This window comes from Hypomesus transpacificus, chromosome 17 (genome assembly GCF_021917145.1).
Source record: "Hypomesus transpacificus isolate Combined female chromosome 17, fHypTra1, whole genome shotgun sequence".
Classification (NCBI taxonomy): Eukaryota; Metazoa; Chordata; class Actinopteri; order Osmeriformes; family Osmeridae; genus Hypomesus; species Hypomesus transpacificus.
This window is the reverse complement of record NC_061076.1, coordinates 14,536,983-14,549,360: the sequence shown is the minus strand read 5'-3', so window position 1 is coordinate 14,549,360 and position 12,378 is coordinate 14,536,983. Positions and strand designations below refer to the sequence as shown.

The 12,378-nt window shown below is 41.2% G+C and overlaps 2 protein-coding genes and 1 long non-coding RNA gene across 3 annotated transcripts in view; 1 reads left to right on the top strand and 2 right to left on the bottom strand.

The window, feature by feature from the left end:
• Positions 1-7,198, top strand: part of LOC124478982 (zinc finger protein 678-like) — a gene marked incomplete at its 3' end in the record, with an annotated part of 28,168 nt that extends 20,970 nt beyond the window's left edge. The window contains exon 2 of the mRNA XM_047037425.1: positions 6,971-7,198. Coding sequence (XP_046893381.1) covers positions 6,971-7,198 — 228 coding nt within the window. The remainder of the gene's footprint in view (positions 1-6,970) is intronic.
• LOC124479268 (zinc finger protein 658B-like) overlaps positions 1-12,378 on the bottom strand; it is a 375,953-nt gene that overhangs the window by 253,288 nt on the left and 110,287 nt on the right. The window lies entirely within an intron of this gene.
• On the bottom strand, positions 4,566-5,948 carry LOC124479375. Its single transcript, XR_006957436.1, has 3 exons — positions 5,820-5,948; positions 4,751-4,826; positions 4,566-4,600 (listed from the first exon to the last, which is right to left on the bottom strand). It is a non-coding gene; the product is annotated as an uncharacterized LOC124479375 (long non-coding RNA).

Here is a 12,378-nt window from a genome sequence, read left to right as displayed (position 1 = left end):
GTGTGAGTGTAGCAGATCTCAGTATGTCAAATTCTTATTTTTATGTGTGTGTGTCTGGCCCGGCACCACACAAGTTGTTAAGGCCTCTCAGTTATATTTATTAAACTTTATGTTTAAGTTTTATGTATAAAGATGTATTTGTTTTTCTATAATGTAGCACCCATCGCTGAGTAAGTATCTCTCTGTTTACATATGTTTAATGTAGAGAGAGAGAGCACACACGTACATGCGTTAATATAAGTAGCCTAAAGACCTATTAGGGGGGGCTCATTCACTGGACCTTTTCAGGGGTCCAGCCATTTCTATGGGCGGCCCTGCCAGTAGGCCTACAGTATTTGGTCATTTAAATTGGTCATTTTGTCCGGTAAAGTTACATCTTTTCAATGCTTGTGGAGTTTAAAGTCATTTTTAATTATATTAAACGTTACAAGGTGCACTGGCATTTGAAATACTAATGTGTGACAAAGCGTGATAATGTCGATCATGATCCCATTTGTTAATGTTTCTAATGGTAATTTACCACAAACCCTAAGACTATTTGGATCTAAAATCATACCAAAACTTTTGCAAGTGGCCATGTGTTGCTCCCCCTCACCTGTGAATGCAATTTCAGTAGTTCTTGTCTTTTTATCTGCCATAGAATTTCCTGTCTTGCAAAATTGATTGCTGGAAAAAAAGAATATTCGCGCTTTTTTTAAAAATAGATTTGCATTTCCTGACAGACAAAAAGGTAATGATTGGTTCCGATTGGTGCTACGTGACAACAACATTTGCATATCACGACCATGAATCATTTCGATAGAAACTTCTTTTTTAGAAACTTTTTTTTTTAAGTCACCAAGAGAGTGGTTTTTATATCATCAATGTTTGTTTTTTGTTCTGCACACTGAAAAGATGCATGTAAAGTGTCAAAAATATTTATCTTTCAAACCAGTAACCATGACCGATACTTGCTTCCACATACGGGTATATATAATAAGGCTAGTAGGACACAAACTATGTCAATCAATTGATGTGAGCATTGGAAGCGGCCTAGCATGAGTCAAGCGCGGGAGTTACAGAGGCTCAAAACGTCTGACGTCACAGGTTTCTGAAAGACTCATTCAGGGAGCCAAAACACAAAATGTATGTCTTTCGATTTTCTTTAAAATTTGACTGATGACGTCTTTCTACGTAACCTTGCTTTCCAGGAAGTATCAGGGTGGTGCCGACATGTGGGAAAAAGTTACAAGGGAAAAACCAACCTTTTTCTCAATAGAACGTTCAGATTTCAATGCATTCCTATGGGATTTTCAGCAACATGTCTTCAACTTGATTTTTCTCAAAATGTGTATGTTTTAAAATTGACTAAATATACCTTATTTTGAAGAAAACAACCTACTCTTTCATTTAAGATATGTCTCCCGGTGGTGCCGACCTTCTATGAAAGGTAGCCAAAGCAGCAAAAACGATAAACATTATTTTCACACACTTCCTCAATATGTATTGCAACCAACATTTGATAGCATTAAGGGGTAAGTGTCTACATGTTAACTGGCATGTTTGTTTTTAATATCTCGATAGTAGTCGCTAGTTATAGAGCTAAGAAAAGGACGTGGACCTTAAAATTCCGGTGCCAGAATTCTCAGTGGCGTTCTTAGCTACATTCAGGCTAACTTAGCATTCAATTTAATGCGTTTGCTACCGGCGTTCCACAGTATTTGACAGTTGGTTAGCCTAGGCCAAAAATGACGCGTTCTATTGTCCTCCCTACTAGTTTAGCTGCGCGCTGCTCTGTGTAGGCTACTTATAAGGAATTACAAAGAAGAACGTTTTGAATTATAACAAGTATATTGAAAATGGACCACGGTCGTAAATGCTGTGTTCCAGGCTGTACAGGGAAGGCTAACACTCACAGTCTTCCCAAGGAGCCAAACATTCAACAGGCATGGCTGCTGTTGTCTAGTATGAAAAGATCCTGGCGAAGTTCGACACTCAATCATTCATTTGCTCTGAACATTTCACCCAAGACAGTTTTGACAACCTTGGACAATTTCAAGCAGGATTTGTTAGGAAGCTGAACCTGGAAAGAGGTGCTGTTCCGACCATATGCTCATTGCAACCGCAAGCTATAAAGACAGTATGATGTTGTGCTAACAGTTATTAGCAATGCTAACGTTTCCTATATATAGCATACTGTATTCCTGTTCTGTATGTTGTACAGACTATGGTGGCAAACCAGTTTCCCCATTGGGGATCAATAAAGTAAATCATCATCATCATCATCATCATACCAGGTAGAATGCTAAATACGTTTCTACACACATCAAATGACTCTAGCTGTAGTCGGCATTAGAAGGGAAGCTTCCGAAAAAATAGCCAGAAAACGAACAGCAGTCTGGCTTATTGCTAAAGCCTGTCTAAATAATAATAACTATTTGAAAGAACTGGAGAAAGGCAGGTTATAGATACAGGATACGTTAGCATTGCTAGTAACTGTTACTAGTAACACCTAGACTCTAGGCATGCAAACAAGTTTAGCTTGCTAGTTAACCAAGAGCATAGGTAGAATGTGTGATAATTTAGCCTAGTTTATTGGCAATGGGGCTTACGTTGATTCATGTTCCTGACTGTGTTTCATTCAAATAAATAACCTGTGTAATGAAAATCTACAATTCAAGATGCATGTTTGTCCAGATCTTTGTCATGTTATTTTACAGCAAGATATCTAGAGCTAGCCTAGCTAGCTAACTGAAGCCGAGTAGAATCACGATATGGGTTGGTTGCTAAGCTGTAGCCTAACGTTCTACCCACCTAAGTCAAGCCAGTTTGCTTCAGCAACAGAAGTGGAAACAAGTAATGTTATCATTTCAAATGATATATAGTCAATCTGTTGAAAACAGTGTTGTGTAGAAACAATAGATTTATTTGCGCGTTTTTATTTCAAGTCTCCAACTTCGGTGTTTCAGCGAGTGCTGCTGTTGGCCGTGTTGCATTTTTGCTCCCAGCTTCACTCGTTGAAAACCAACCAATCAGCGCGCAGCTTATCTAAATATTAATGAGCATACCATAAAAGGAGAAAAGCTTGTGTTTTTTCCCGGGAACATTTCAGAGGATCTGTCAGAGGGCATAGAACAGGACCCGGGCCATTTTCAACCCAACCAATGTTACATACCCTATTCGGAGACCTTAAGGAACAGTGTGAAATACCCCAAAAACCCAGTCAATTGCCCATTTAAAGAAAAAATAAGTGTACCAATTTTTTTTCAGGTTGTGTACAATTTCGATTACATTTTGGAATGGCACGCAAAATAGATGTGTAAACCCGTGTCATAGATACGCAGAAGTATGAGACTGTGTTGATGGAGCGGACGCCATGCCGACTGCCAACTACTGCCTATTTGTTAGGCTGTCACTCATAATTCCAGCCTCTGAGTTGTACGTTAATGTACGTTTTGGTCGAAAACTTGAAAAATAAAACCATGTATTCAAAGAAAAAAAAAAGTGTACCAATTATCATAGCAGGGGGAGATGTAAGGATTCACATTTTGACTCTTAAACAATGAGTATAAAAAGAATTGTAGAGGAAAGTCAGCATTTGTCTCATACCCTGACACCCATGATTCTGAACGTGTGTTAATCTGTCTGGTTTGCATGTGTACATATTGTCTGCATTGGACGTGGGCAGTAATAAAAAGAGATATAAGGAGAGAGAGTGAGTTGCTCACCCTGCCAGAATGAGAGGAAGATGACAGACTTGACCATTAAGAACTTGAGCATGGGGCTGTAGGGGACGAGCAGGTCGCGGGTGGCGAAGTAGAAGAGGAAGAGAGCGTAGAGGGACAGGCTGACCGAGACGTTGTAGATGATGGTCACGTACAGGTAACCACCTGACACACTGGGGGGAAGGGGGGGGGGGGACATTAGCACAGGTACAGGTTCTGTAAAAAATCATGTGTCATTCCACATTTAATTATTTCTAAATTGGTTCAGGCAGTGTGCTAAATTATCCTAAAGCAGACAATATCAAATTATAAGCTATATAATTAGGAACTGATTTGCAGTGGTGACATATAATAATATATTGATATCCTTACACACACACAAAAACAGTAAGGTCCAAAAGTTTGAAACCACTTGTCAAGATATATCCATTTTGCGAAATGTAATGTAATGTAATAATAGAAATGTTTTCATAACCAAGGATCATATCAGCTTAACAATCCCCCCCCCCCCCCCCCCCCCTTGCTTTAATAACAGAGTGCACTCTGGCCTCTACAAGTTTGTGCAAAAACCTGATGATCCCAGCTTGATATGACATGTTCCAAAGAGCTTCTGGTGATGTCATGGAATGTTTGGCTTTCTCTGTCTCCAATTGCCCCATTAAATGTTCAATGTGGCCTCCGACTTTTGGACTGTACCGTAATAGAAATAAACGCATAACTCTGCTTCTCCTCAACAAGCACACTTTCCTAACTAAAGCGTATTGAGTCGTGTTGGAGGTTGACCACTAGAGGGAGTGGCACAGCTCCACTCACTTGAAGTCTCCGTCTCTGTACTTCCCAAAGGCCTGCAGGATGACTGTGATCAGGGGCTTGACCACACAGAACTGGAGGGTGGCCTGAGGGAGGGAAGGAGGGGGGGGGAGTGTAATAGGGAAAGTAGAGTTCAAGTACACAACTAAATTCCAACCCCGCCTTCTTTGATATTTGTGTTTACGGAGGGGCAGTAAAACAGCTGAAACGAGAGAGCTGGGACGTTTGGTTCAAACCTGTTTGCAGAAGCGGAGGAAGCCAATGGAGTAGGTCCTTCCCCAGAGACAACAGGTGCCGTACACACAGCTGGACCTGCAGGGGAGGGCGAGAGAGACAGGGAAGCAGAGAGAGGAAAGATCAAGGGTTGAAGAGAGAAAAGAAGGGGAGCAGAGAGGAAAGAGAAAAAGAGAGGATAGAGAGGGAGAAGAGAGAAAGGAAAGAGGCGAGAGAGCAGAGGTACAGAGAGAGTGAGAGTAAATGTGTGTGCAAAAGTTACGTAGACAGAAGCCGGGAGAAAGAGAGACAGATAGAGAGATAAAATGGAGACTTTCTCAATGGGCTTTCCTCTGATCTCAGCCATGATGGTGCTCTCCCCTCCCAGGTACTCATAACACAGGCTGAGGAAGTTGTGGATCACAAACGCTGCAAAGGAGCACACCAGTGGCGATTTCTTTAAGACTGCAAGCCCCTGACATTTAAAACAATTCATGGTCAAATATTTACTGTTGTGTTAACATTTTAAATGCGTTAGAACACGTTCACATCAAAGACGAGTTTGTTCAGAATCACCTACATTAGCTGATTAGCAGGTCGACTGACTGATTTCCTTATCTTACACTCCCGTAGCGCAACAGTGCATTTCCCTGTTGAAGCTCAGCTTCCATGGACTTCAATGGGGCTTCCTTGAGGTTTTTGGTTGGTTGAGGGGAAGTTCTATGGGCGTATGTGAAGCCCTCTGTGACATATTGCTTGTAAAAAGGGCAATACAAATAAATGTGATTTGAATTTGATGATCAGTTGTCCAATGCCTACTGATCTCTTACATTTGCACGTAAAGAGTCAAGACACTGGATGGTTCTGAAACAAAAGGGTTTATCGTCCTATTTACCAGATGATTGCCCGATAACCGGTCAGTTTACACCCTTCTCTCCTACCTCACTGGAGGATGAAGACTGAAACAGAAATGTGTTAAACGTAGGGCTGGGAAGTAGGCCTATATACTCAGATTTAGGTCATCACAGTATAAATATGTAGCACTGATGGTAACGGTAGGCTATACATCACAATATATACGTTTTTCTTAACCTTTTTTGTCCATTTGTTTCAACAGACTACAATCTGCCCCGGCCATAATCTGCTGCCCTCACATTCATTCCTCTGGGCCCACACTCCTCCTTCACATCTGGGTCCCCCTGAAATACACACAAGCATCACATGAAAGCATGAAGGAAACATTTGGCCCAAAGCAAATACGCCAAATTACTTTCACCTGGTTTCCTTTGATGTAGAAATCTTCTGGAGAAATAATCTCCAATACTTGGGTGAATATTGTGTATCATTCTAATGCATCATTGTAAATGTATGTTGGGCACTGTCGGGACACAGATATGTGAATACAAACAATTCATCTTGGGAATTACATGTATGTTATTTACCCATGAAACAGTCCACATATAATGTATCTAAGTTCAGAGTATAACCTTTTGAAATTCCCTTTGCCCTTCAGCATCTACATGTTTCTCTGTTTTTGTGCTTTGTACTTATGCCACCCAAGAAGAAGAAAGGGAACTTTTTCATTAAGCAGAGTGTTAGTCAGGCATATTAACTAGTCACACAAACAAACTAGCAGTGATAGTGACCAGGCTTCCAAATGCAGATTCTACTGTGGAAAATAGTATTAACTGGTGATAGTATATGTGACCCAGGATATATTTACAGCTAAACCCGGCTTCTGTAAAACGAACACATGTCTCTTTTACCATGTCTAATGATATAGCCTATACTTTTGAAGAAAACCAAAAACTATGAAGAGGAGTTGTATGCCAAATACGTTTTGTCACAGTGTTTTGTGTTTCTCCAGTGAAAATAAACCTGAGAAACAAACACCTCTCATCAAATGATCAACATTACATATGCAAAGTGGCTCATTATGACAGACAAAAGATTTCATTTATATGTGAAAGCTGCAGATCTCCTACTGGCCAATCATACTTGATCATGGGCGGAGACTAGACAGAGGAGACACCATAAGGCTCCAGAGAGACTGCAGAGAGAGAGACTCAACCAGAAACAGCAGTAACCAGACTGTGTGAGGATAAACCAGAGAGAAACAAGCTTCCAGAAACTGGATACAAGATCAAGAGAGACCAGAAAGTGAACAAAGAGAGAGCTGAGTTATGGAGACACATCACTGTGATACATGTGGGAAGAGCTTTTCCTCATCCAGTAACCTCAAGAAGCACATGAGGATCCACACTGGAGAGAAGCCCTACAGCTGTGACCTCTGTGGTAAAACCTTTGGCCAGGCTGACCATTTCAGAGCTCATAGCAGGATCCACACTGGAGAGAAGCCCTACAGCTGTGACCTTTCTGGTAAAAGCTTTAGACAGACTGGGGATTTGACAGCTCACCGCAGAATCCACACAGGAGAGAAGCCATACAGCTGTGACCTCTGTGGTAAAACCTTTAGCCATGCTAGCAGTTACACAACTCACCGCAGAATCCACACAGGGGAGAAGCCCTACAGCTCTGACCTCTGTGGTAAAACCTTTAGCCGTGCTAGCAGGTACACAGCTCACCGAAGAATCCACACAGGAGAGAAGCCCTAGAGCTGTGACCCCTGTGGTAAAACCTTTAGCTAAGAGCGTCTTAAGAACATTCTAAGGGCGCTCTAGAACGCTCTAAGAACGTTCTTAAGAAGATCTTAGTGTTAAGAGCTTCTTAACGAATCTGGAAAACCATTGACTATTTATGTCCAACAAATTACATATTGAAGACTTTATGGCATATATATGATAGTAAAACCAAGGGGGTAAAATTGTCCCAGCAGTCACCACCTGATAGAACTTCTGTATGACGCACAGCTGGGAGAACTACTGGCCTGTACCTACTAGGACAGTACATGCAGAAGATCAATAACCAGAACAAGCAAGACAGGCAATAATTATACCTTATTTTTATTGTTGTTTATTAATTATAGTGCTTGTAGTTTGATGATGTTTCATTGATTTTCGAATTAAAGTCTTTATTTTGACACCATACTTTGAGTCAAGTTCCTTCATGGATACATGTTGTACATTGTAATACAATTGAATGTTAAGTTTGGCAACTGAAGTGTTGAGATACACAACTCTGTGTCCCAACTGTGAATGAACAAGCAGCATCTGGACCTGCAGCCGTGGTAGGCGCTGGACACAGACCCGCCAGCCACCCAGGGGAAACAAGCAGTCAAAGACGTTGGATGGGGGTGGGGGGGGTGATGGTATCTGTAGTAGGTGAAAGTTAATGTGTGAGTAGGTCTGGGTTGGCGCCCTCGACCTAGGCCACAATCAGTCCGAGTCTCCCTGTGCAGATTGTGTTGGCAAGGAGACATCATTGGTCATGACCCGGGTAGAGACCAAGCCACAGATGTTGGTGGGGGAGGGAAGAGCAAGATAGTCTCGCTTCAGCGCTCTCCAGGGGAGTTGTTTTCCAGCAACGGCCTTGGCCAAGGCCTGTGCTGGTTACGGGGCCGAAAGTAGATAAGATTGGTGTAGTTGTTTTGACGAGTACGCGCGACTCACCTTTAGCCAGGCTAACAGTTTCAGAGCTCACTGTAGGATCCACATTACTATAATAGTATAATTAATTAATTATACTATTATTATTAATTATAATTAATAAGTAATTTATGTCCAACAAATGACATATTGAAGACTTTTTGGGGTATGCTTTGGAAATACCTGTTCATTCATTCACTGTACATCATGCAAAAATACACCAGATAGTGCATATGGAAAATAAAGCAGAAGAACAAGAACCATAACAAGCAAGACAGGGAATAATTATACCTTTTTATTAATGTTATTATCATCGTGTTTATAGTTTCACACATGCAACAGGGCGAGGGACGTAACAGCCTGTGGTCTACACCTCTCACCAACTGTCTTTAGAAGAGGGGAGCACTAACTGCTCCTCCCAAGGTTTCTTAAAAAATGTTTGTCTTCCTTGAGGTTTGTGGTTGGTTGAGGGGAAGTTCTATGGGCGTATGTGAAGCCCTCTTTGACATTGCTTGTAAAAAGGGCAATACAAATAAATGTGATTTGAATTTGATGATCAGTTTTCCAATGCCTACTGATCTCTATCCATTGTTGAAGACTACGGACGCACTACATTTGCAAGTAAAGGGTCAGGAGACTGGATGGTTCTGAAACAAAAGGGTTTCGTCCAATTTACCAGATGATTGCCTGATAACCGGGTAGTTTACACCCTTCTCTCCTGTGTTAAACATAGGGCTAGGAAGTAGGCCTATGTACTCACATTTACGTCATCGCGCGGTATTGTAACAGGATATTGTTACAGCTAAACCTGGCTTCTGTAATATTGTATCCAAGGTTAGGACAGGAGTATTGTACAGTTTAATGAAGGAAAGCCATTGCATTGCTACCTGCTGGATATACGTGTTGGCAATGTGAATAATGTGAAAACACTATTGGTTATTCAAATATAATTGTAGTCGGCGAATCGAAAGGCCAGAGACGCTTGGTGTTCGTCCCTGGCTTGGGAACCACAATTCACCTTAGGTTAGATTCTCAGGGAGATAATTGACTCGTTAATATCTGACTCCAATTTTAAGACACGTGCACGAGTGCGTTACCTGTAACCTCGAGCGCTAAACAGTTAATGACATGAAACTCTGACGTAGGTAAAAATCGTCTGCTTGATCAGAGCACCGACCCTAAAGTATGCGTGTTCACTAAACAGTCGTTTATCTCTACTATAATATAGATTTAACCATAGTCGACCTAGTAGGATATGTAATCGATCACTCAGAGGCCCCGGTAAATTCCTTCGGAGCGTGGAGATCCACTGTAAGTGACTCAGAGGCCTTAAGTTAAAACCTACTCAAAAGTATATGTTTATAATCAGTTAGCCGCATCAACCAGACTAGATCTAAGTTTTCACCGCCGTAGCCTGATAGATACGTTTCAAAGAGAACAAGTAACGTCAAAATGCACAATAATAGTTTATTATCTAAATAGCAAGATAATCAATACAATGATAATGAAATATCATCAAATACAAAACATACCTTCAGAGCAATGGTTAACAAAGGTATGTCACAATGAAGACTAGGCGCCTAACGCACCGGAGCTGTATCGTAAACCAAACTCGAAGTGATTGGTAATATTTCTTCCTATATACACCCAAACCTGACTAAAATGGGGACACCGGTCACATGACTGAAAAGTAGTCTAAACGCATACAAATTCAAATTGGATCATTAATCAAGGCTACAGTAGACCAAGTGGTTCCCTTGCAAGACAGGGGAATATGTTAAAGACATGTTGGTCTGCTGTAGGCACAAACTATGTAAACCCTGTACATGTACATGTTACAGTATTAAAATTATTACAAGCATGTAATACATAAAATTAGAAACAAAAGCATATCAAACATGACATTAAAAGCTGTTTAGAACCTTATTTTCAAGAACACAACTTTTAATGATAATTTCAGAGTCTTCCTCTGTCCACCTTCCTCTTCAACTGTTGAGACCACCTCTCCAGAGGTGTGTCATTAAGGTGTGATTGTCATTTTAGCATTCATGTAAATCAACGACTGTCCCAGACGAGTGTCTGGGTGACCAGTGACAAAGGGGCTGCCAAAACAGCCCTACATAATGAATCATTATTTGATTAACAATATCAAAATAACACTGTATACAATATGGTAGGAGGATTTACCTTGCAAGCCATAGGATATGCTACAAAATGAATGAACCATTTTGTATGCAGGAAAGTCAGCATCAAACCACTACAGATGTAGAGCAGGCTAAGGAAACAGCAGCAGGTCTTCAGGTGAGGTTATAATTAGCCTAAGTCAAATTGTCAATTGATTTGGAGTCGTCAGCATTGCTGTTTTGTTATAAAATGCTCAACCAATCATCCTATTTATTCAAGCATGGATTATTTTATATGTTTTCGTTTCATTGATCTGAATTAAATATTTAGTCAGTGCATTTGGTTGGAAAGTTATCTGAACATCAATTGTATTAATTAATTAATTAAACTTCAAAGATGAAATAGATCCCCAGTAGAGAACCAACCAGAGGTGGAAAGTAACAAAATACATTTACTCACGAGTAGTTTAGGAAGCTTTTAGCATTAAGAGCTTCTTAACGAATCTGGGAAAACTGGCCAATGTCGGTGACTTTTTCCTCAAAGAAGGAGGAGAAGTCGTCTGCTGTCAGGGTGGAGGGGGGGGGGGTTAAGAACGTTCTAAGAGCGTTCCAGAGCACTCTTAGAATGCTCCTAAGAAGCTCTTAGCGTTAAGAGCTTCTTAACGAATCTGGGAAACCCGGCCATTAGCAGTCGGTTCCCTGAACCGACCTTTCCTACGCACTCTCCCTCTATGACTGACCCAACTAATGTCTAAGCTCTCTAAGATCTCTGACCCCATTCTCTCTCATCACCCCACCTCCTGTCCCCTTGATCTAGTCCCCTCCCTTCTCTTTCAAACCATCTCTCCCTCCATCATAACTTATATTCTCCATGTCCTCAACTCTTCTCTTGCTTCCGGCACTTTCCCCTCTGCCTTCAACCAGGCCAGAGTTAGCCCTCTAGTCAAAAAACTCTCCCTTAACCCAGCCGTCCTTCAGAACTACAGACCAGTATCACTGCTACCCTTATTTTCAAAAACAATTGACGCTGTATCTAACCAACTGTCAAACCTTCTCTCTCAGAACAACCTGCTTGACCCCAGCCAATCAGGCTTCAAGACTGGCCACTCCACAGAAACTGCCCTCCTGTCAGTCACCAATGCCCTCCAGTCTGCCAGAGCGGCTTCAAGGAAATCCATCATCATTCTGCTGGACCTTTCTGCAGCATTTGATACTGTTAACTATCAGATCCTGCTCGGCAGACCTTCTGAAATGGGCATCACTGGCACTACGCTTTAGTGGATCTCATCCTACCTGTCAGGAAGATCCTACCTGGGGAGGCAACGTCCTGCTCAAAGGGCTCTTTCTTGGAAGTCGCTTTGGATAAAAGCGTCTACTAAATGCATAAATGTAATCAACTTATTAACAAATATTATGAGAACTGGTAGAGGATTTTCCTCACCAGAATTCCCTGACAATTTCAGTCTAACCAGTAGAGTTTATTTTCTTCAAAGCTCTTTTCTCATCTAATTTCCTTGCCTACTATTAGGATACAAAACCTCATATAGGCCAGTAGTCCCACCAGCTGGGGCGTCTTCAAAAGTCCACTTGTAACAGCAGCAGGTTAGACCCATCAGTGCTTCCAACAGGCACACACTCCCATATACAAGACAACAGGGTTCTGCTTGGGCTCATTCAACCATGATTTTATTTATTTGTTTGTGGAAAACCACAATGACAAAATACATTAGTCAACCTTGTACCCATGGCATAACTATGTAGACTAGAGAACACAGGAGAAAATACAAGGCCTTTTTCAGCTGGGATTCCACTACCTTCATCACTTCACAAATCAAACTGCGCAATCTTTAAACTGTATATACAAGATATGGTTTATTTCAACACTGCCGCTCACATTTTTGGCAACTCAGTTTTCAAATATTCTCCATTCCATAAACTTTGTTGAAGATTCTAAGTTGTCATTATACACGGGTGCCCTCTGCT